The sequence below is a fragment of the Sesamum indicum genome, linkage group LG3 (genome assembly GCF_000512975.1).
Source record: "Sesamum indicum cultivar Zhongzhi No. 13 linkage group LG3, S_indicum_v1.0, whole genome shotgun sequence".
Taxonomy (NCBI): domain Eukaryota; kingdom Viridiplantae; phylum Streptophyta; class Magnoliopsida; order Lamiales; family Pedaliaceae; genus Sesamum; species Sesamum indicum.
Window position 1 is genome coordinate 12984470 of NC_026147.1, and position 24765 is coordinate 13009234.

At 31.9% G+C, this 24765-nt stretch overlaps 3 protein-coding genes across 3 annotated transcripts in view; 2 read left to right on the forward strand and 1 right to left on the reverse strand.

The window, feature by feature from the left end:
• Positions 776-3935, reverse strand: LOC105158210 (glutamine synthetase nodule isozyme). Its single transcript, XM_011074874.2, has 12 exons — positions 3734-3935; positions 3144-3183; positions 2955-3058; positions 2797-2845; positions 2591-2697; positions 2421-2508; positions 2105-2233; positions 1919-1993; positions 1769-1822; positions 1626-1663; positions 1375-1534; positions 776-1114 (listed from the first exon to the last, which is right to left on the reverse strand). Exons 1-12 carry the CDS (start codon positions 3805-3807, stop codon positions 962-964), a joined length of 1071 nt encoding a protein of 356 aa, XP_011073176.2. The 5' UTR covers positions 3808-3935; the 3' UTR covers positions 776-961.
• On the forward strand, positions 12101-14662 carry LOC105158211 (acyl carrier protein 4, chloroplastic). Its single transcript, XM_011074875.2, has 4 exons — positions 12101-12352; positions 12530-12622; positions 12698-12820; positions 14281-14662. The coding sequence occupies exons 1-4, from the start codon at positions 12278-12280 to the stop codon at positions 14401-14403; spliced, it is 414 nt and encodes a 137-aa protein (XP_011073177.1). The 5' UTR covers positions 12101-12277; the 3' UTR covers positions 14404-14662.
• Positions 16122-24765, forward strand: part of LOC105158212 (coiled-coil domain-containing protein SCD2) — a 10614-nt gene continuing 1970 nt past the window's right edge. Inside the window, exons 1-15 of the mRNA XM_011074876.2 lie at positions 16122-16783; positions 17477-17652; positions 20002-20074; positions 20258-20299; positions 20427-20489; positions 20856-20905; positions 20974-21001; positions 21171-21245; positions 21339-21449; positions 21544-21604; positions 21930-22043; positions 22136-22248; positions 22442-22511; positions 23023-23064; positions 23492-23532. Coding sequence (XP_011073178.1) covers positions 16409-16783; positions 17477-17652; positions 20002-20074; positions 20258-20299; positions 20427-20489; positions 20856-20905; positions 20974-21001; positions 21171-21245; positions 21339-21449; positions 21544-21604; positions 21930-22043; positions 22136-22248; positions 22442-22511; positions 23023-23064; positions 23492-23532 — 1434 coding nt within the window. The 5' untranslated portion in view covers positions 16122-16408. The remainder of the gene's footprint in view (positions 16784-17476; positions 17653-20001; positions 20075-20257; positions 20300-20426; positions 20490-20855; positions 20906-20973; positions 21002-21170; positions 21246-21338; positions 21450-21543; positions 21605-21929; positions 22044-22135; positions 22249-22441; positions 22512-23022; positions 23065-23491; positions 23533-24765) is intronic.

The window sequence follows — 24765 nt, forward strand, 5'->3', positions numbered from 1 at the left end:
AATTATAAATAAATTTATAAAACTTATCTAATCTAAACATAAATAAATTGATAATTTTATTAACTTAAGGACTAAAATGATAAGATCACTCTTATTTACCATTTTACCCTTCAAAAAGTCAAAATTCGATCACATTTTCGCCAAAAAATGATCAAATGGGCCAAATTGAGACAAAAATTAAGTTTAAGGATTCTAAAATCAAAAAATAAACTTGAAGGACTAAAATAATTTTAAATAAAAATTTAAGGGACCAAATATTATATTTTACTAAAGTATAAACATATTTCAATTAAAAATAGGGTAAATTACAATGGCACCCCTAAAATTAGACCTAATTATATAAGCATCTCCGACCTTTTATAAAATTACAAATACACCTCTTGAGAGGCATTTGTGTAAAATTTACTACTAAATAAGTGTATACTTATAGTTATAACTACAATCTCCAAGGATAAACTTATAATTTTACAAAAGATAAATATTTATGTAATTGAACGTAATTTAAAAGAATATCATTGTAATTAAACCCTTATAAATACTATACCCCAAAAATTTTGACAAGTTTGAATTGACAAAACAAACTAAAAGAATACATTTATTTTACTTTTTACCTAACTTCCCACAAAAAGTTTTCCTATATATTTTTTTAAATAAAAAATAATATAAAGTATTCCGACACTATTTTAAATTGAAATCTCGTCTCATTTTTTAATTTATATATACGTATCACATGTATAAAATATTTAATTAAATAAAATTAGGGATTCAAACGACGAACAATAACAAATTACGATCGTACCCCCGAGGAAGCTATGATCAAGTTCCATATGAAAGCAATCAAACAAGGGAAGGAGTTTCAAAAGGAAATGTTAAAGGATACATTTTTATCAAATAATTAGGAAGGTCAATGCATCAATCAGAAACAAGAGAAGCTAAAACAATGGCTTTGCTGATGATCCTTCTAAGGTTTCCAGAGGATGGTTGTCTCTGCAATCATCGATGTAACGACGTAGGGATCCATGTTGGAGGCAGGCCTCCTGTCCTCGAAATACCCTTTGCCGGCCTTCTCCGTGTCCCTTCCTACCCTTATTGATGCTCCCCGGTTTGCAACGTCCTGTAACGAGACCAGAATTTGGACGTCAAGGCAAACCTGATATATGATAAGTAAATACAGCCCGACGTTTACATAAAAGATAAGACTTTAAATTGCAATTCCTCAGTTCTCACATACAACGGTGGATGCAATGACCCTACAAATTTTGTTGACAGATACACCGACCACATGAAAATGTAGTATTTGCATACAAAGAGAACTGAAGATTTGGAAATGGCTGGTTTTTGTGTTTGAAAAGGTTTGAGAAGTGAAGTGATTACCCATAGGAAGGTGTTGATGTCGGCCGTTTCATGCCTCCCGGTGAGACGGCGTTCGTTACCTTCTCCATAAGCAGCAATGTGTTCCTTGTGCCTCAATCCGAGCTTGTGGATGGCCTTCTTGATCACTTCATAACCTCCGTCCTCTCTCATGGACTTGGTACTGAATAATTTCAATCACAAATTATATGGAGAGTGGAACAGTAACTATGGTTACCTTCATAGAGAAAACCAAAATAACCGAAGAGGCAAACCTGTAGTTTGTATGCGCCCCAGCTCCGTTCCAGTCACCCTGATATGTAAACAATGTTACTACATGTATAATGTAGGTTTCCGCTACTGACACCATAAAGACAACCATAATTTTGAGGCGGGCAGAAAGATGTAAGAATTAAACCTGGATGGGCTTTGGATCGAACGAGACGACAACCCCAGCGATCTCAGTGATCCTCTGTTGAGGTACAAAGAACAAGTGAGAAATGCACATTGAAAATGACTCATCATAAGAGAACGAACGTGCTTAATGTTTGGATAAAGTTGCGAGTACCTCAAGAATGTAACGAGCCACCCACACCTGATCAGCAGCAGAGATTCCCACAGAAGGACCGACTTGGAATTCCCACTGTACCATGAACCAGAAGCCCGACGTATTCATGGAATCAAAGAATTGAGACAAATATATTTGCTGTTATAGGGCAGAACAGCACAAGTGTGTTAGCATAGATGTTATTACCTGACCAGGCATGACCTCTCCATTGATGCCGCTGATGTTGATGCCAGCATAGAGACATGCTTTGTAGTGCGCATCAACAATGTCACGGCCGAAGGCCTTGTCAGCACCAATCCCACAGTAGTATGGTCCCTAAAACAAAGAAAGATGGAGTTCACACTACGCACAAATTCATCCAAGAATAAGGCAAAAAAGCAATAGATTCAGCACTAAAAACATTAAGTATCCTATCCAAGGAGAATGTTCGACCCTGTAATTTCCTTTCACAGTGTAAACAACTAGAAAAACTACAGAATGATGGAAAAAAACATTCTCTCACCTGCGGTCCTGGGAATCCTCCGACAGGCCAGCCGAGTGGCCACTTCACGTCTTTCTGTAATAAAGTATACTCTTGCTCTATCCCATACCTGTATTTTGATTATCTCAGGACATTTCAAATTCTTTATTCTACTAAAATATCTTGACGAAGAAATAGAAATAAGAACATACCAGGGTTCCTCTGCAACAACCTCAGGATGGTTGAAGATTTTGGCAGCATTGTACCTCTTGTTTGTCGGGATCGGTTCTCCAGCTGGAGTGTAAGCATCACACATAACCTAAGGAAAACATAAACAAGAATTTGTTAATTCTTGAACATGAATAACAACATGGTAGAGTAGTTGCAAATCATGAAAGTTTAAAACGAAAGCACGTACAAGTATGTGGTTTCCTCTCCTGAATGGATCAGGGAAAATTGCCTGAGGACTGCCGAAAAAGAACCAACACAAAGACGAAACGTTAATCCATACCTTTTTGTATACAGAGGAGTTAAATGGTGGATTTTAACGTAAAGAGAAAGGTGAAGGGAATTTACTAGAGAATAACTTCACTATCTTCACCGGGGGCTTGACCTGTGCTAGAACCGTCATAATTCCATTTCGGAAGCTGCGAAGGATCAGTAACTGGACCAGGGAGAGTCTGATTCATAGCATAAAGAAATTACCATACTGAATTCACGGATAACGTTGAACACTTGTTCAAGAAATTGTTTTTGTTAGATTACCCTGGCCTTGCTACGGAGGTCCATCCCGGATCCCCCAACCCTGAAAGAATGATCAAAAAATACACATCACAGAAAATCAACATCTTGATGAATATAAGAAACAACACGTCTACAAAGAATCAATACTCATCCAGAAAAAAGTGCAACTTTTCATTGCAATGACATGGTTCAAGGATATAAAAACTTTGTAACTTTTCAAGAACACAAAAGTCCAAACTGATAAAATCAACAAAAATCGGAGAAAAGTTTCCAAACTTTGAGGAAATCACACATGTTACAACCTCACAACATAACTCTACAAACCATTAAGAAAACACTCATTCTTGATCATTCAACACAGACATCACCCAAAGCGACACCTAAAAACCAAGCCAAAACAACCATAAATTTGCAGACTTTGTGAACAAACCACACAATGCAAGAACATCAAATCAACATCACACAACAAAACCAACATAAATATATACGTACTCAAATCACTTCCCACCAAGAACGATCAAAGCCCACCAATCCAAACCCCACAAGAATTGCCTAATCACCTACACAACAATCAAAAAACCAGACCAAAAAGAAATCTTGGAAGAACTGACCATATGTACTCAACAATGGATTTCTCAGTAACTTCAGAGAGGTTCAAGTTGATCAAATCACTGAGCAAAGACATCTTCCCTTCCTCACAAGAACTCCAAGAAACAGAGTTTGATTCTGTAGCCGTCTGCGTGTTTTCTTCACCGGATTCTTGAATGGGAGTACACCAGTGTGTTGTTATGGAGAGACCAGAAGAGGGAGGGTCCATTTTATAGCCATTTATGGCGTGGAAAATTATGAAATGAGGTGCTTTTACAGTGCATTTCGAGAATATTATTGTAGTAATAGAGACAAAAATCTCGCTGGTTTGACTCTTTTATTAAGGTAATTAAAGTTGGATATTTGGCTATTTTGTAGTACTGGTATTATGTAAATTTTTTGTATTTTATTTTTTGTTAATAAATATGGAGCGACAGAATGGTAAGCATAAAGGTTGATGAAGGAACAATCAAGAGATCTAACAGTAACACATTATTTATGTAAAGATAGATCACTGATGCAATAATGTTGTTAACTTTTACTCTACATGCATGAAGTTCAAGAAAAAAAAAATGACTATTTTATTTATTTATTTGTTGCTAATTTCTATCAAATGCTTATAATTTGAGAGCATTTTTTTTTTTTTTTACCTTCGCACTCTTTTGACTTTATATATTATATTTATTTTTTTATAAATATAAAAATATTATAAGAGAATGTTCAATAAAAGAAAAAAGTATAAATTTATGTATTTTTTTGTTGATGTCAGTAATTTCCGCTCAAATTCTAACAGAAAAAGGTCATGTACAAATGATGAATTTTCAAAGGGTTGTAATATGTGATTTCAAAAAAAATTTGATAAAAGTATAATTTTGTATTTTTAAAGAGGGTTTAAATATAATTAACTTTAAATGTGTATAAATAAGAAGAATAGGGCATTTAGGTAATTCATATTTTGCCGACTATAAAAATTACTTTATGGATTTCCTCTTTAATAAATAGTATAGATAATGACGGACACTATATACACACTTGATATGTATACAGAATTTTGTAAATATAAAATTAAACTAGTAAATAATTATTTCTTAAGATAATAGTAAATTATTTAAATTTTCAGATATAATTGATAAGAGCAATATTCTTTTATAGTTGCAATATTAATAAAGGTTAAATATATTTTGTACTCCAAAAATATGCATATAATCACATTACTATCAAAATTATAAAAGGCAACAAAACCCCATTAATAACATTAGCTAAATTTTTTTACGATGAAAATGTTCTTATTATTTACATTCCTAAAATATATGTACGATAATCATTTTCCTAAGACATAATTTGAATTATTACAAAAAGAATATTTAAAATGAATATTACCCAAACGAATTCATGGTTTTCATAATTTATCTATAGTATTTTATAATTTTGTGATTAATGAAATGATATATTTTAAACACTTGCACGTGTATTGAATATAAAATATATAGATTATGTAACATAATTTTTCATGGAATTATAGGGATATTATATTTATATTTATTGATTTATGATTTATTTATACAAATTATTTATATATTTTACATAATTATAAAAGTTACCCGGACTAGTAAGAAAGAATGGGTAATTTTTGACTTTGTGTAATGACGTGGGCTTTTGTAGGGAGTGTACGTGTATTTTTCAAAAATCAATGGTACTTTATGAAATAATGTCAACATTTCTGATGGTTATATATGTTATTTTGTCAGCAAATTTTTATTATTTTTTATATTTTAAAGAGATGAATATGACTATATATATATCAATATTTTAGGAGCGCAAAATATATTTAACCTTATCATAATAATTGAAATTGGATAATTTAAGTTGATAGCAAGGTAGCTGTAATTTCACATTATAGGGAAAATCAATATTGGCTGCCAATTTATATTCATAAAATGGCCTAATGTGTAGATATGGAACCATTAATAACTCAAATATTAATTACTCTTTATGACTATTTCTTCAATTCATACTTTAGATGAATTTTCTATTGTTGTTATTATTATTTTTTACATATAGTAATTATATTATTATCTATCCTATTTATTATATTTGTTTAATTGAATAGGAAAAAAGAAAGATAAAATTATTGACTGATCAAAATTAAATTAATCTTAAATATGTATGAACATATGACCCAAAAATTATAATCAGAACCCCATCAACTTATACATCTAACTAGAAATGTTGTGTAAGTATTAAATTGTTTTTCTTTCTCTGAGAGGATATTAAATTGCTTTTTAAATACCCTAAATTCAACTTTTTTCAAATACTTTTAATTTTTACTAATATTTAATTTAAAACTTTTTATACAATTTATTTCCACCATAAAAACAGAAGTTATTACAAATATTCCTTACTATGAAGGAAAAAATTATTACTCAAATCAGATCTGATCGAACCAAACCAATCACAGATATATCTGTCATGTAATTGATCATTTTTATTAAATTACATACTATTATATTATATATATATATTATATAATTAATTCAAATTCAACTAAATCCAATTTAAATTAAAATTTCCGTTGTTGGGAACATCCACATTGAGAAGGGAATGAAGAATGAGATTCCGTGGTGGAGAAGGTCAAAAATAATGGGGGGAAAGTGGGAATTCACGTAATGGGATTAGGATTCATGATGGAATAAGTTCCTTTTCTTGCACGATTTTCTCTCTCTCTCTCTCTCTTTAATAAATAAAAGAGATTAATTATTATTAATTAAAATAAATTAATTATAATTAATACAGTAGACAACATTCACCAATTAAGTCCTCATTGGCTACACAATATTGAAGGAATAATAAATAAATAAAATTATGTTTTATAGCGCGTGACCAGAATCCTATGGCCACATCACTTGAGAATATGTGCTTATTTTACAATCCTTCTGTAAAAGAGCGTAATGTTCTAGAAGAATGTTTCAAATTTTATCTAGATTCGAATTCAATGAATGTCGGTATATAATCTACTTTTTTAAAAAAATAGTTAGGACAAAGTTAATAATTTCATACCTCCATCTAAAGATTACATAATTTTATCAAACATCCAGTGGTATTTGCAAATTTTCAAACAATAAGAGAGTATTTATAATTATACCAAATTTCAGGGGAACTCATTAAAATATTATATATAAAATATTTGAAAAAGTTTATATATCAGATCTTATATATAGTGTTTAATTTCAGTAAAAGAAGCTCATAAAATTAAAAAATAAATTGTTAGGAGCATATAAACTCTTATGATGAAAAGTAGGGAATTCTTCACTTATTCTTAAGATTTTAACAAACTCGCAATGTAAATTTCCACAGCTTAAAAGTCATAGTAAATTAATATTATCTATCATTGTCAGATAAAAAATCGACCCGAAAATATGGCCAAAATATTCCATAATTTTTGTAGCTGTATCAAATGCTTTGAACTCATTTGCATAAACAATTTACTAATAGCCGTTGCACAGAATCGTAGTTAATTATTATCCTGCCACGATTTTTTGCTTTTAATCATAATAATTAATTATAACGAGTAGTTATATTTTTTTCAGTGTTTTTCAATTTAATTTAATCAAATAAAATTATAAAATTATGTTACTAACATGTGACAAATTTTGGCAGGGACAGCTAGTACTAGGAATAAGTGTTGGTTGGTCCTAATTGATACTTTGTTGGAAGAATATTAAAATTCATGAGACAATGTACAGAACAACAACTTTGTTTAGATCAAGAAAATAATAATTGTGCAAAATCCAAACTTCTTGTAGATGCGTATGTCGTGAATTTATATGTATGTGTAACATGTACTTATGTATATCTTTATTTTCAATCCATCGTGTTTTAGTCTAATAATTAAAATTAAAATTTTATAAATAAAATTCGAGATCATGAATTTGAGTCCCATCTAGATATGACGACAATTCCAAGATTCTGCTAAGAGAATCTTGAACATGGTGAACTCGTAAATTCTGTTAATATTTTTAAAATTTTAAAAATGTATATTTTTAAATAATACTATCATAAATTTAAAAATACGAGACATTTACAATATTATCAAAAATTTGATTTTTTTTGTCAATTTATATGTGCGTGTTTTAGTCATTAAAATCTTAAAAATTTTAGAATATGTACGTTTTATTTATATAAACATCAAAACATTTATAAACTATTTATATCATTATTTTAACTTATAAATATATTAAGTTTATGTATTATATGTAAGTATAAATAAATTATACATATTTTTTGTATATGTACACATATATTTTATATACGTATAAATAAAATATATAAAAAAAATCAGGAGAAATTCGGGTCCGAATCACTAAGACCGAGGCTCGTCCTAGGACTCATTTAAGGCATCAAAAGCCGCCCTAATCGAGGCAGGTCCCGATCCAAGTTCAATCTCGTACACATTGTCATCCTTAGTTCCACTTTATATAGGTATCGTTTTATTTCATATGAATTTATTGTAATTTATTTTATTATTCTTAATTATACTGATGTACTGATCGAATATTGATATTTTGATTGAATTGATGTATTATTACCGAAAATATACGTGTGCGTGTGTCCTTCCAACAACAATGTACGTCTCATATTGTCTTCGTTGATATTATCAACAATTACATGGATGATAATGCACCTTTTGCCATGTCTTGGTGGCAGTAGCCAGCTAATTAGAGGCTTCCTAGATTTAAAATGTAGGACAGTTGAAGGCTTTGGGAAGCATGTCTGAATCTATGATGCATTGGGAGATAATTGATATCACTCAAATATGTATGATTTTACGTTGATGTCGAGGTTGTTTTAAGTCAAAGGTTTTTTCCTCGAACTATGTAGTCTTAAGATGTAAATTCAATTTTGGAAGTCTTGGACTTAGAGAACAAGATTATAAGAATGTTGGATATGCCTTAGTTGTAATCCTTGAATATTTAAGTTAGAGTGGTCGGTTCGAGCATATTATATAGTTTTATAAATATGGTTGCGAGTATATATTTGATAGGATAAATTATAATATATTTTGAAATTTGACATAATTATGAATACTTTCTTGTTATTTGAACAATTACAAATACTTTTTATATTTGATATAATTATGTAACCCTTGGATAGAGGTGTGAAATTGTCAACTTTGCCCTTACTGTATTACTTTATTTTTTTAAATAAAAATTCATAAAAAAATCGAACGGGATGGATGAAAAGATTTTAAAAATTATAAAAAAGATCATCCACTTAATCCATAAAAAAAATTAATTTTTAACCCACAAGTGTATTTTGGTCAGTTCACCTTAAAAAATGGATGAAAACCTAACGGATGGAGTTAATTGTTAGACGATCGTCAAAATTAGGAGGGTATTGGTAATTTTTCAAATAACGAGGGGTACCCATAATTATGCCAAACCTCAGGGGGGTTGTTGTAATTTACCGTATCTGATATTTGTACGGTTGGGTACTTATAAAAGGAGTCCGTATAGACTAATTAGAATAATAAGACATGAAAAGTCGAGCTCCATCAATCATAGATAAAAATTGGATGGTTTTTATAAATAATGGTGATACTGGAGTCAAGTTTGGGTCGACTCCACTCCAGTAAATATTACGTGGATTGTTGATAATTTCATAAGATGTTTTAATCATTTCAGCAATAAATATGTCGTCCCCACATCAATAAATCTATATCTATACTACCTTTTTTACGTCTCTTTTTTTTCCACACGCTAACTTTCACATTTTCCCAGTATCTACCAGTGGTAAAAACTATATTTTAAATAGTTATTTATTTTTAGTTAATATATATTCTCTTTCTCCTACTCTTAATATTTTCTTTCAAAATTATTTATTTATTATTTATCACAATTATTTTCATATTATCATTGTTTCTACAACAAAAAGAATAGTAAATAATATTTAATTATCTATATTTTTTTAATTTTTTTATGCACGTGCATTCAATATGCCACATACAGCTAATTATTTATTAAGCATGAAGGGTTTAGAATAATTATATTTGATGTGCATTTAATTATTTAACTAAATTAACCCTAAGAATAATTATATTTGATGTGCATTTAATTTTTTGACTAAATTAACCCCATTTAAAAGAAAAAATAATAAAGAAGCTTTTGCCACTTCCCCTTTTTTTTCAACTCTCCTACATTCTATTATGAATTTTTCAAACAAATAATTTACTCTTACTTCTTCCAACGTTATATATCTAACTTCCTTAATCGTGTTTTTCATACAATTAAATGAAAAAAAAAACAATTTTATTATATAAAGACACATAAATATTTTAAATTTTATTAAAAATAAAGTTAAACGTACGTATCGAGTGTGTCACTGTTGCTAGTATATAGTGCTGATTTCTATATCAACGTAGTGTCTTTTTTTATACTCATTTAAGGTCATTTCATTATTTTATAAAGATCCCTCTAAAAATTTCACCATTTTTAGGGAACCCATTTAAATTTTTGTCACTATATTATCATTTTCTAAAAAATGTTGAAATTTTTAAATGGATCTTTATAAAATAATGAAATGAACTTAAATGTGTATTATTTAAATTTATGTTATCATCCTTTTTTAATTTTTTATTATTTTGTAAGATCCACCAAAAAATGGTAAATTTTTTAAATAGGTCTTTATAAAATAATGAAATAAACTTAAATGGGTATAAAAATTGTAAAAAAATTAAATGGATATTATATACTAATCATATAATGAACTTGATTTGATATTAAAAATGATGAATAAATTAGTTTTTATAGCGTGGTTGCACTATTCGGCATTGTGCACCAGGCCGGGGATCAAGAAGACCGTAAGTAGGGAGGATATTCATGCAAGTAGACGCAGTGAGAATCCATTTAGGAAGGAGAGTGAAATTGTCGCATCAATCAGGCACGACCCATCTTTTAAATTATAGTTGATTTCTCTAAGACCGCATTTGAATGAAAGGATTTGGATTTAAAGTAAGGATTTTAAAAAATAATCCAACGTTAAATGAATTTGAATCTATGAAAACATCACAAAATATAGTTTAAAATAGAAGTTCAAGGTCTTAAAATCTTCTATAACATGAATTTATCCAAATAAATTTGATAAATTTATTATTATTGATTTAAAATCTTTAAATTCGAATCCTTCAATCTAAACACAACCAGCTGCTCGTCGATGTGCCCATTTGGCATGATTGCCTCCTGTGCAGCAGGTTACCTAGTTGGGCCTTGCAGTGGATTTCAACCCTTGGGTTATGAGTTTCCTTATCTTCTTGGGCTGTTATCGATATCCTTGGGCCCGTTGGCATATCATTCAAAAGTTAGGGAGAATAAGCTTGACCGTCATAGTGAGTGGACGATACGTTTATTTCAAATTCTATTGCATTTTTTCGTTTTATTTAATAACATATATTATGCGTATAAAGACGAATTTTTGCATTTTTCGTTCTATAACTTAGGTCTTATATATATGGAACTTTTTTTTCAAGTTATCGGACTATTTTTGAGAATGTCACATGCAATGGGATTAAAAATACATTGCGCCTAATTGTGGACTAAAAATACAATTTTTTTAAATTAAAATAAAATTATAATATAATTCGAAATAGAAAATTCAATCCGTTGATTCCCAACTGAAAAGGACAATGTCATCACCACATAGTTCGTCAAAGTACTAAATACAATGAAACTGTATATAACTCTTAACCATTATTCGGTACAGATTGATGGCCTGAGTTGCTTTTGTACTATTGAGTTTGAGAATAATTAAAGTAGGACTTGATAATGGTATCACTCTATAAACAAGCAGTGAACTTCATTCCAAAAAAATAAGAAAAAGAAAAAAAAACTTTATAGTGACGGATTTTTCGACTCTTTTATCGACGGATATTTCAAACTTCAATTCCCACTAGTTTTGATTCCCGCGGTCAATTTAATTTTTTCGACAGTTTGAATCCATTGAAAACACAATTCAAAAATCTTATGAACAGATGTCACAAACAACGCACTTATGATGCCCAACCATTGCAAAACTTGGATGCATTAAATTTTGCAACATATTTTCCAACGGAAAATATGGCATAAAATTTCCGACGAATTTTTCAATAACGTCGGGTTGGCAATTGATATCTGTCGAAAATTTTGTTTAAATTGCACTTGAAAAATACACTATCAAAGAATCTGGAAAAATGGGAATTACTAGTCTACAGTTGAAGAGCTATAACCAAAGTTTTGTGCATATATAATCAACTAGGCAAAGCAAAGCTGGCCCCAACTCACAAATTGCCAAGTTGATGAAGTAGAAAACAACAAACACAAGGGATAGGGTTTGCAGTTGATAGAGTGAATACTCACCACTCATCATATGCCTCTTTCCTCCCAATTCACACTCACTTTCCTCCCACTACTGCATGTATTTTTTGCCTTCTCCACCTCACCTAATAATTCCAACAAAACCTCTGCTGTTGTGAACAAACCAAAAACCTCTCTACTCACATTGTCTCTCCAAGATCAATCAATCTTGTTTGCTTTTCAATGGCTGCTGTTTCAGCTACTTGTGTTAGATTTCGGACATCGTCGGCCCAGTTATCAATCAGGGCTAGTAACCAGGTGTAACATTGTTTTTGTTATAATGTCGCTATGTGTAACATGTTATATCTTACACGGGTTTTTCTTATATGGATCGAACGTGAAAATACTAAACAGTATGGTTCACACGACGTCCGTCAGCAGTAAGATCTACATTGTGCTGACTTGAACCCTATCTTTGTCTCTCTGTACGCGCAGATAATAGGTAAAAGTGCGAGTTTGGTGTCGTTGGGATGGACGAGGACGGGGGTTTTCCCGTGTATCAGGACGTCGCGCCTCCAAATTTGTGCTGTAAGTCATGCATATTTATGTATAGTACTGCATTTGAGTCTTGGTCTGGAAATTTGTCTCATTTTTACACAACAGGCAAAGGCTGAGACAGTGGAGAAAGTGAGTGAGATAGTGAGGAAGCAGCTGGCTTTATCTCCTGAGACAGCACTCACTCCTCAGACTAAGTTCTCAGAGCTTGGTGCTGATTCCCTTGACACTGTAAGCCTTAATACTTACCTTAATTTCTTCTCCACCTTTTGATTTAAGCCTAAGTAGTTCATACACACATACTATGCAGCTCAATTAGCATGAAATGGGATTACATGTATTTTGGTCCCATAACTTATAACTTTTTTCCGTTTTCGTTATTTAACTTTCTAATTCGCCGACATTCAGGTGAGAAGGGTAAACTCCAAGAAAAAAAAAAAAAAGGACTAAAATTGTCACAATTAAAAAGGTACAGGTACAAAATACTACTCTAAAAAGTTAAAAGACAAAATATTGTAAAAAAAAAAAAAAAAGAGCTAATAGGAATAGTATGTAACCCCAATTTAAGTCACGTTAGATGCATATGTATTTTTCAGGTTGAGAAGGTAGGCGAAAAAAATTACAAAATACTACTCTAAAAAGTTAAAAGACAAAATATTGTAAAAAAAAAAAAAAAAAGAGCTAATAGGAATAGTATGTAACCCCAATTTAAGTCACGTTAGATGCATATGTATTTTTCAGGTTGAGAAGGTAGGCGAAAAAAATGACTGAAATCTTAAAAATTAAAAAGATGTAGGACCAAAATACTATCCTATAAAATTAAAGGATGAAAATAACAAATAACATAAATTACGAGACCAGAAGTACATTTAAACACATGAAATATACGGTTTACATTAATAGGCCATTATTTGTCCCTTTTTATCTGAGTCTGATTGAATTTTTGTTTACAGTAATTGTTGGTGTGTGAAGCCTGATTTACCTCATGTTATATTTTGGCCCAACTTTTTCAAATGCAAAATTTTTAACATGGATTTTATTTCTAGGGGTATTGTTGTAATTTCATAATATTTTATGGGAGCTCCGGTTATTCTTTTGTTGAGATTTACAGTTATTGTTGGAGTATGAAGCCTGACCACTGTTACATTTTAATCCAATTTTCACAAATTAAATTTTTTTTTTTGCACTTAGATTTTATTTTTCGAACATTATAATTTTATAATATATTTTAAGGTATATTACATTGATCACTCCTCATAAGATGAAGTCTAATTTACACAAATATCCTCTATCTTTTATAAAATTATAAATACATCCCTTGAGGTTGTAGTTGTAATTATTCACTGACAAAATTTTACACAAATACCTTTTAGGTATATTACACTAAAACCCCTCAAAGGTATACCTGCAATTTTAGATAGGATGGGGATGTTTGTATAATTAGATCTAAATTTTAAGAGGTATCGATGTAATGTATACTATATTTTAGAGGTTCCAATTAGTTATTCATTAATGTGGATAAGCAGTTGTACGTATATTGCGGGCTGTATGATTATTTTATTTTAGTAAGAGAAATTCGAGTGAGAAAACGTACATGCTGATCTGTGTATTTTTTGCGTTTTGATTTTTTGTCTTAATTCTTTACACATTAACTTTTACTTGTATTTAAGTCATATGCATGGTTTTTGCAGGTGGAGATAGTTATGGGACTCGAGGAAGAGTTCAACATCAGCGTGGAAGAAGAGAACTCGGAGAACATAACAACGATTCAAGAAGCAGCCGATTTGATCGACAAACTCTGCGACAAGAAATGATGCATATTAATGAGAAACATGAAAGATTATGCGGAATTAGGGTTCTTTCGTTTCCGAATTAGGGTTCTTTCTTCTTCATAATGTGGGGCTGGACAATTGCATTTTTGGTAAGGAATTTGCTTCTCTAATCTATGTCTATTGTGCTTTCACACTATGTGATTTAGCAGTTTAAATCTGTTCCTCGTGTGTAGATGTGATTTTTTGTACCGTTTGACTTTTGATCAGTAATTTAATTATCGGTATATGATATTTTTTCACATCTACAATGTGCAAGAAACTAACATATTTCTGCCTTCCAATGAAGTTTAATGAACAAAAATAAAAGAGGTATCTGTGTTTTATGAATTATGTTAGTTCCTTAACCCTATATAAAATATAGCTTTTCACTACAATGAATATTAATTAAATACATTTGAGCAATAACTATTAATCGTTATTTCTGCAAGCAAGATTGAAATATTTATTATAACTAAAAACTGTGACAAATATTTTGACATAATTAAAACCATAAAAAAATTAGTAAACGGTGCTTAATTATTTATTTTTTAAAATATTGTGTGAACATATACTGAATGTACCGCATACAATTATTATATATTAAAATTTTCAATGAATGATCAAAATTAAGAGTTCCTTCTCCATAGATATAATACAAAATGTTTTACTCTTAATAATTTTAGAAATTCCTTAAGCCAATATTTTGCTATTTCATACAAATCTATCACTTTGGAACCTTATTTTTAATTGCACCACGTTAAAGTAACTTATTTTAAAAAATTTAGCCGTCATAGCTTGTAGTTTTCGCATGCATATAATAAAAAATCTTTTATATTTTAAACTATATAAATCAACACATCATATTAAAATAAAAATTATTTAAGATAATTATCGACACAATAAAAAAATGGTGTCGGCAGTAAAGAATTCAAATAAAGATAATAAAATGAAAAAGAAAAATGTATTCTCAATCTATATCTATAGCTATTTATGTCTTACATATATATATATATATATTATTTTCTCTTTATGTTATTCAATACGACAATCATTATCGTCTTACCTTGAGACCCCAATCAAATACCCCTATATGTAGACACGAACTCAAAAAATTGTATTTTTGGTTGTATATGTTAAATTATTTTTTAATTTAATTTCATTTAATATGATTTTTCACACTGTATTTGAAAAGGTCAAAAGTCTTTATATACAATTAACTATAAGCACAAACCATTTAATTCAAATTAATAAATGCACCTGTCATATAGACACCGCATTAAATAATTTAATTATTTAAGGGCAGATTTCATAATTAAATCATCCCATTAATTAATTCAACTCTTTAAATTCATTGACAGTTTTTTTTTTAAATTAATTTATTCAAAAAAATTTGTTTGCAGAGCTGGATTTTAAGTTAAAAAGTGTTAATTTTTACAGTTAAAAAACAACAGAAAATGATGAAAAACTAAAAGAGACGCCGTTGCCGGGGATCGAACCCGGGTCGCCCGCGTGACAGGCGGGAATACTCACCACTATACTACAAGTTGCCGGGGATCGAACCCGGGTCGCCCGCGTGACAGGCGGGAATACTCACCACTATACTACAACGACTTGCTTGGTTTCCACCTCAATTCATGTGGATTTTGATCTTGATTACTCGTGGTCTCCAACATTCTAAAGCAATCACGCCTCTATGACTACTCATCATAACGTATACAGTAATACACTCATCATTTTTCACAATCTCAATTTCTGAAACAAAATTTCATATAATGTAAACATCGAATTTGACTCCAAATTCAATTTTCCTTCCGATTTCCTCTCGCTTTCAATCCTCAACGGAATCTCATTTTCTTTCCATTTCAATTTCCACTACCATTACGATTTCCACTCCATTCAGAAAATCTAGCGCTCCAAAAATCTAGCTCTCGACACCAATCACACACATATACGTATCTGTATATAACATATACAGAATTGTTGCAGTGTAAAGCAAGATCAGCTATTCATGAATCGCAAGAGGACCGAGAGTCCGGTATATGCCCGCCAGTGGAGCGGCGGATCCAGCAGCACGGGTTCCTCGTCGCCGGCCGGTTCGCCGGCTCACCCTCGCTCCAGGCTTCCTCCGGCCGCGACCGGGATGTCGACTATTAAGAGGACTCAGAACGTGGCCGCTAAAGCGGCAGCGCAGCGCCTGGCGCTGGTCATGGCGTCCAAGACTCCTAACGATGATGAGGACGACGAGGATGATGATCTAGGGTTCCGGTTTGGTCCTCCCGCGCCATCGTCATTTTCGAGTAGTAATATTATTAATAGGAGTGACAGTGGCGGTGGCTTGTCTGGGATTTCTCTCTCCAAGATGAATAGATCTCCTTCGCCTGCGGTAAACTTTGATTTTTTTGTTTCACTGATAGTTGTTTGATGTGTGCTTCATTTTAGTGGACTCGTTGTTGGCTTGTTTTTTTTCGTTGATCATCTTAATTTAGCTAAGATTAGTTATCACATTGTTTGGAGTGAGTTTGAACTTTATTTTGGTCTCTTGTATTTGGAACAATTTTGAATTATTCGATTTCTGCCGCACAATTCTGTTGGGATCTAATTAAGATCACTGTTAATTTGCGCTGGCTTCATAGAATAAGACTTGCCATCTTTTCCTGGTTAACACCTTAATTTTCAAAATTCGGAGATAAAAGATTGAATATAGGTTTGGCTTATAAAATTGCAGATTTAGTCTAAAAGGGGCCTGTTTTGAAGCATTTTTTATTGTTTCAGTTATGATAACGGTATGAGTATATATAATCAAGTAAAAGATATTGAGCGGTCCTCCTGCCTTGAAATGTTGCTGAGTCATCAATTGCATCAAATTTTGATATTTTAGATAATGCCAAAAAAATTCTTAATTGCATTGTACACTTTGTTTCCTTTGCATGTGCAGTAACTAGATTTTTGCTTGAGAATTTTGTGCATTTAGGTCAGCATGTTTACCATAAATGAGGATGGGATCCTGATGGATAATGAGTACTGTTTTTTGCTCTTCTTGTGGATTATATTGCAAATTGGGTGGTGTTGTCTGTAGTTAGGTCGAAACTTTATGGACATCACTCCCTCAGTTCGTTCCACATCAGCTGGAAGACCTTCAATGTCTGTTCGTGCAGCAACAACTACAGTGGCACCACCAAGTAGGTCCTCTTTGCGAACTCCAGTTACCATCCCTCAAATTGAACCTCCCAGTAACAGATTAAAAGAAAAGAGGTAAGATCTAATTTTCACATTTCAATTGTGAATCTTCTGGTGTCTTGTGGGTTTCCTATTGTATGGGATTGAATCGATTGATGAATCCTAGTATAAGTATATAGGGTTGATAGATGAAGTAGGATTGCTAGTTTAATCAATTTTTTGGGTCACTGGATGGCCGTGGCCAATTGCTCACAAGTCACAACATAAGCTTGCAAATATAAGCTTATCATCATTATTTCGTTTTTTTCCTTTTCGTGTTTTATTAGGGTAGTTAGTCTTTCGTATGTATAATACATTCTCACTTATTTTTGATATATGTACATGTGTTCTCCCGTAGGTTTTACTGAAGTAATTGCTTTAAGTATGCATGGCCTTTGTTGTCATCTATAAATACATGTATGCTCCCTTAGGTTTCAATAATTAACAATAGTTACTTTAAGTATCCCTACCCTTTGTCATCATCTATAAAATGGAGAAGTTGTTGGGTTCTTATGATGGAAAATGATGACATATGAAGAATCATTAATACTCAAGTTTTGCCCTCAAGCCAACTAATTTAGGGTTTTAATTTTTTTTAGATAAAATTGCCTATTGCATGAACCTCTTTCAGGTTGAGATAGATCAGGGTTAATAATTTAAAAATTGTAAAGAAAAAATTATAATATACTGTAACCTCTGCCTAATTAAGTTGTTTGGTGTAATGATTTGGGCTGAAGTTATTACAACAAATGACAAATGTTGTATTTTTATTTTTTTCAAAGGAGACATCTTTTACTACAATACCTTCCTTTTTCTTATCCTTTTCCCCCCAAAAAGCTAACATCTCACATAATTTATTTTCTAGTTAAGCCATTTGTCTATTTTTCTTTTAATTTTATTTTTTTGGTTCTTCCTTCTATTAGTATTTCTTTTATCAAAATTTGTGTTGTTTATTAGAATTTATAAATACATTAATAATATTTTTAAAAAGTATTTTAATGTTTTAAATAAATTAACATGACAAAACTTACTCCAAAAGAAAAGTAATTATTTATGAAAATATAATATAGAATTATTCAATAATATTTTTTTAATTTCAAAATATAATTTAAGTTGGTCCACATAATACTCTTTGTGTTACTCCTCGTTTGGGTAGAAGTCAGACTACAGATATTCCAAATAAGATGGACTAGACACAATCACCTGTAGACAATGAAGCGGCCAGCCAAACCAAAATTGTCGCCAGCAAGCAAGTGTGTCAAGATAAAATTTTAAACTATTATAGTTAATTTGTTAGAAATTTTAATAAATCATATAAATTTTGATAAAAAATACTCGTAAAAAGAATACCTAAAAAAAATAAGAAAGAATAGACCAAAATGTCAGTTAAAGCGATGTCTTGGGCATAATTAAAAGAAATTAATTCTGTCGAGATATTACTTTAAGTATTAGTCTTGGCTTGGAGTTTTTAAAAAAAGTTGAAAGGGAGATGTTACAGCAGAAGATGTCTACCTTAAAAAAAAAAATCTACCTGTCATTTGGTATAATGACTTGAACACAAGTCATTACACAAGTTGTAAATGAAATGACGACTTGCGTTAACTTCCAAAGATTTTAAAGTTTATGGCATTTTATGAATTTTCTTTTCTTTTGCCTTTTCTTTTTCCATTCAATTCTTAAGTTATTAACCTCCACTTATGCTCTCTGAAATTATGTCCATTCCCCCTAGCATTTATTGTCATTGTACTAGCCCCACTTGAAAATGAAAAGTTTAAACCCCCTAATGTTGTCCAACATTACAAAAAGATCTCCTAAAGTTTGTGCATACTTACACAAATCCTGTGGAGTTGATCCAATCTATACAAATTTCTCGTGAATATAGTCTTTCTAACTTATGATAAAATTTTAAATCATGTTCTGGAATATCTTTTAAGTGCACTCTAAACTACTTTAATTAAGATTTTTAGTGGTTAGAAAATTATTTGCACATATGTCTTAACTGCCTGTTTGTTTGTGTTTTCATTTTTCATTGTTCAGGTGAAAATATGTATTCCCAATTTTGTATAGGTTTTCATGTGAAATGAGAATGTATTTCGATTAGTTAATGAGATTGTGTTTTATTTGTAACTGCGGTGTCAAATCAATAATTTTTTCAATGAAAATATGTATAAACAAACATTTTGCACTTTAATTATTGTTTCAAAAACTCAAACTGTATATGAAAACACAAACAGGTTCCGATCAGATTATCTTCTATTTTTAAAAACTGATGAGAATATTAGTGTTGTTGCCACCATCTCATTACATAGACAACCATATGTTAGCGTGTATCAAATAGCATAATAGCAGGGCTTTTGAATCCTTGTTTGGTGGCAAATATTGCAGGTTTTTACCTGATGTAGGGCGTGACCTGAAAGATTCTCCAAATCAGCATGAGGCTTCTGCACTTCGTGATGAAGTATGCCTCTTAAACCAACTCCAATATTTCTAAGCTAGCTTCTCTAGTTCTAACCACTGCTGCTTTCCATAAGCTTTTTAGGTTTCTCATTCCTGGTACTCTTCTTTATAGTTGATGTCTTTACCGTTAAACTGTAAAGGGTCCATGTTTATTTGGGTTGGTTAACATCATGTTAATTTGCAGCTTGATATGCTACAAGAAGAAAATGAAGTAATTTTAGATAAGGTGAGTTCTTGATTGTCCCTGTGCATGGAAATAAATTAAAAAACCAAACGTGAGTAAAAGAAAAAGTTAAAAAGTAATCACTATACTAATTCTTTTAATGTAATGTAATGGCTAATTTGCCCCACAGCTTCATCGTGCAGAGGAAAAACGTGAAGAGGCAGAAGCCAGAGCCCGGGAGCTGGAGAAACAAGTTAGTTCAATCATTCCGTGTTCCTTCAGTTTGAAATTTTCCATGATTTTGGTTTTTTCAGATGGAATCGAGTTAATTGTTTTGTTCTAAACTTAATGTGCTCTCTCTGGAAGCTGCATCACTTGTTTCATTAACTACAAATTTATTTGGATTATGTACATTAGTTGTGAATGCTATTTATTTCTTTTTCTAAGTTCACTTTCGACACTACCCTGATATGTGGGTTATCTTTACTCTAAGTGAATACAGCAGTTGCATTATGCTCCTCCTTGTTCATCTATGAGAATTGAAACGACGACTCCACCTTTGCTAGTGAATCCATGCCGGTTTGTTATTCTTCTTAACTGTTTGATTTAAATATTACAGGTTGCTGCCCTGGGAGAAGGTGTATCCTTGGAAGCTAAATTATTGAGCCGGTAAAGTTCTATTGCTTAACTTTGTTGAAGCTTCTTAACATTGTGGCTGATGGTGAAATCATTTGCAGAAAGGAAGCAGCTCTGCGACAAAGAGAGGTCTCTCTCTCTCTCTCGATATCGGTTGATGCTCACGGTTCACCCACAGAAACATATATTTAAATTAGTGCATATTATGCTGTTATGTATACATATTTTTGTGGATGCACATGGATGAGTATGTTAAACTGAATCCCTATGTTACCCTGTATGTATGCGCTCACTACAGGCTGCTTTGAAAGCAGCGCAGCAGTCAACGGATGGAAGAGATGGACAACTTGCAGCTCTCCGTGCAGAACTTGAGGTTGTCATATGTTTCTCATTTGCAGCCTATTGTCCTTCTAATTAATACGCATCTACTTGCATTATGACAAAATTGTTTTAAATTTTTGGTTAGAACCTAAAAGATGAGACTGCATCTGCTCAAGAACAGCTTCATGAAGCTGAATCTGAAGCAAAAGCTCTTCGGACAATGACACAGAGGATGATTTTGACGCATGAAGAGATGGTTGCTCGTTCAATTCTTATCAGATGATACTCTAAACATTAGCTTTTATGGAATTCCTAACTTACATTATCAATTTTGGGTTTTCTCTTTCAAGGAAGAGGTTGTTCTGAAGAGATGTTGGCTTGCTCGTTATTGGGGCTTAGCTGCACGTAATGGTAATCTACTTGAAATGATGTCCGGTGATAGAAAAACTAATGCACGAAGATAAGCCTTGCATGCTTTGGTTTATGTGTCACCCTCTTTGAGGGACTAAAGACATGTTAAAATTTTGTCTTTCAAATTTGCATGTCATTTTTTAGAAGATTTATTTTGTATAACAATTGATTATGTGAAACATTTTTATAGGTGAAAATGGTATCTAACAGACTTTGCTCTCGCTCGTATTGGTTCTTTATTTCTTGGTTCATTTCTTTCAGTGATGTTCAATCTATGAAAGGAAATTTGATCTTCATGTGTGATCAATACTTCTGTGCCCTACAGGTATATGTGCAGATATAGCAGCTTCCAAGTATGAGCACTGGTCATCTTTAGCGCCACTCCCCTTTGAGGTTGTCGTCTCTGCTGGACAGAAAGCCAGAGAGGAATCCTGGAATGGTGTGAACTCTTGCATAGCATTACTAGCTATGTTTGAATTGTTTTTAAATGTCTCATGTGTTCATGTCAACATTCTTTCTGGCATTAAGCAGGTGGGGATGATTCAGATAGGAGCACTCGTGATTTTAATGATTTAACTGGGGAAGGAAATATTGAGAGTATGCTGTCAGTTGAGATGGGTTTAAGGGAATTAGCTTCTTTGAAGGTTCTCCAGTTTTGTTATCTTGTGATTCATATGAATTTGACTTTCTAATGTCCTGTTTTGCTGTTCCATATATATATATATATTATCCTCGAATTGTTGTAGCTTTCATTGTAAGCTCAATGAATACAGCCATTCTACGTTGAGGATATCAACGTCCTGGTTGTTTCTTTCTCACTCATCTTTCTTACTGAAGATTGAGGATGCTGTTGTGCTTGCATTGGCCCAGAACCGACGTTCAACCTTAGTTCGCCAGTCCTTCTCAGGTATGGGCCAAATGTGAGTCGAGCTGCATATGTAATGAAGGGATTTTTATTTATTATGTCATAGTTGATTGAAACCTGAAGAACATTAGGCATATCGATACTTGCTCAACTAATTTTGCTTTAATATATTATTATTTCTCATTTTCTTGTCTGCGTGTACATTGTTAACATTTAGTAATTGTTTAGTCTTTTTGTTTGACCTGATATATTTAATATGCCGTGAATTTTCCCAAGGATACAATTTCAGTATATTTAAATAAGTGATTCTATAACAACATGGTTTGCTTTTCTATAATATGGTGAAATATAACTTTATCTCGATTATGCTTTCTTTCACTTAATACTGTGGATATACAAATAGCACACTGGCCTGCATGCATCCTGTACAGAAGTTTCCAGATTTTCTTAAGCAACTTTTTTATTTCTATAGGCTTCTTGTGCATTTTTTTAATGATAATTAGCTTAATAATAATAATCATCTAAACTTGCTCTTTGTTCTGCTGTATTGTAGATCCTAAATTGTCTGGTGATCCCAAGTACATGGAGGCGTTCGGTAAGAAACTAGGTCTTTTGTATCAACCTCCTGAAAGATGGACACTGGCATTTCTATTCACCTTTTATTTCTTCGTGGGTGTAGTAGTAATTATTTTTCCTAGCTTAAATTTATGAAACTATGAGCTGATTCCCCTTTTACATTGAGATTCATGTCTGCATTACTAGACAAGTAGGATATCACTAAGTGGTTGCCATCTACTTTTATTGGCATAAAATAGTTGTCTTCCTAAAGCTTCTTTATAGATATAACTGATGCAAAATTAATTGAGCATTTAACCATATGGTCATTCTACTCTGCCCTTTATTTGCCCAACTTCTGCAAGAGAGATGTGTTTCTGATTATGCTCGAAGATTTGTTTGCTTTCTTTGACACTGGTTTGAAATATTATTCACAAAATATTCAATATCTGTGTGCTTGGTTGCAGAATTGAGTCAAGAGGAGTCTGAAGATGTTCTTTTTAAGGAGGTCTGCTTTATACTTATTTCAAGTTCATGTTTTCTGCTATTATAATTCTTAGGAATTTTTACATTGTTTGCTGTGTTTCCATGAGCACCACAGTGTACCATTTACTTGTACCAGTCTAATTCTGAAACAGTTGGTCTAATAATAGTCCTGTGTGGCACATTTTGTGTTCATTGTTTATGGGAGGATGCAAAGTTGTGACTTTGCAGAACAGAAGTTCATGGACATGCAAAGAACATATAGCTGGAATATGTTGACAAAAGGTTAGGCATCAGTTCCACAATCTATCAGTTCCCGATTCAGGAAAACTGATGTGATCAGGCTTGGAGATGTCCATACCTATGAGAGGGCAATATTTTTTTCCTCCAAGAGGAGGGGACAGAGCTTTGTCCAGGAGTTATCTTATCTATAAGACACTTCTCTTAAACTTCTTGCTCGCATTTCCTTTCTGAGACGGAATAAGACTTTTATCACTAAATAGATCTCTATTTCTTTTTTTGGTGGGGGTGAGGGCGTTGGGGGCGGGAAAGGCCTCTCTATCAAAATAATAGTGTCGACACTACAAACTCTGGACAACCACTCTTCAGATCATTCTGTGCAAAGTACACCAAACTTACATTTTTTTCAGTTCTCATTTAAAACCATGCCTTATCAAAATAGTTCCAGCTTTTGGGAAGGAGGGAGTGTAATGTTTTTAAAGAATTTAAACAAGTAATTCACCCTTTGGATATAGTTGGTGTTATTTATCTTTGCAACTGTAAGCTATGCAAGCTGCGATCCGGTTTCCAGATTGGGATAACAGGATTTCAATTATATTTTAATTTTTAGTGGAATTTAATTAAGTATTGTTAATATGTAATAAACTATTATTAAGATGAATATTCAAGTTGATGTGTGTAAGACTCTTCTCTATTGTCCCTTCTTAAGCATTGCTTAAAATATTATGAGAGTAAACAGTGATTTATGAGATAGGATGTTTTATTACTAGGCTGCAGGCAGAATATTAACCAAAATATTGTTTCTGTTCTTTTCTTTCTTTTTCCTTTTTCCCCTTTTAAAGGACAAATAAATGTCAATTGTCAAGCTTTTGTCCTCCAAAGATGACTTAGCTTGTATAAAGTCCTTTAAACTATGAGATGAGTTATTGGCATTAAATTGACAAAGGTAACATGGGTTTAGATTTTGTACTTTGGTCCGACAATTAGTCTTCCCAAACTTGAACTGTAATCCTGCTGA

Coding starts and splice junctions, on each gene's coding strand:
- LOC105158210 (XM_011074874.2), bottom strand. CDS start 3,807: ATGTCTTTGCTCAGTGATTTGATCAACTTGAACCTCTCTGAAGTTACT. Junction 3,059..3,143: donor ACCTCCGTAGCAAGGCCAGG/GTAATCTAACAA, acceptor GCTATGAATCAG/ACTCTCCCTGGTCCAGTTAC. Junction 2,234..2,420: donor GAGGATTCCCAGGACCGCAG/GTGAGAGAATGT, acceptor TCTTTGTTTTAG/GGACCATACTACTGTGGGAT.
- LOC105158211 (XM_011074875.2), top strand. CDS start 12,278: ATGGCTGCTGTTTCAGCTACTTGTGTTAGATTTCGGACATCGTCGGCC. Junction 12,623..12,697: donor CGCGCCTCCAAATTTGTGCT/GTAAGTCATGCA, acceptor TTTACACAACAG/GCAAAGGCTGAGACAGTGGA. Junction 12,821..14,280: donor GTGCTGATTCCCTTGACACT/GTAAGCCTTAAT, acceptor TGGTTTTTGCAG/GTGGAGATAGTTATGGGACT.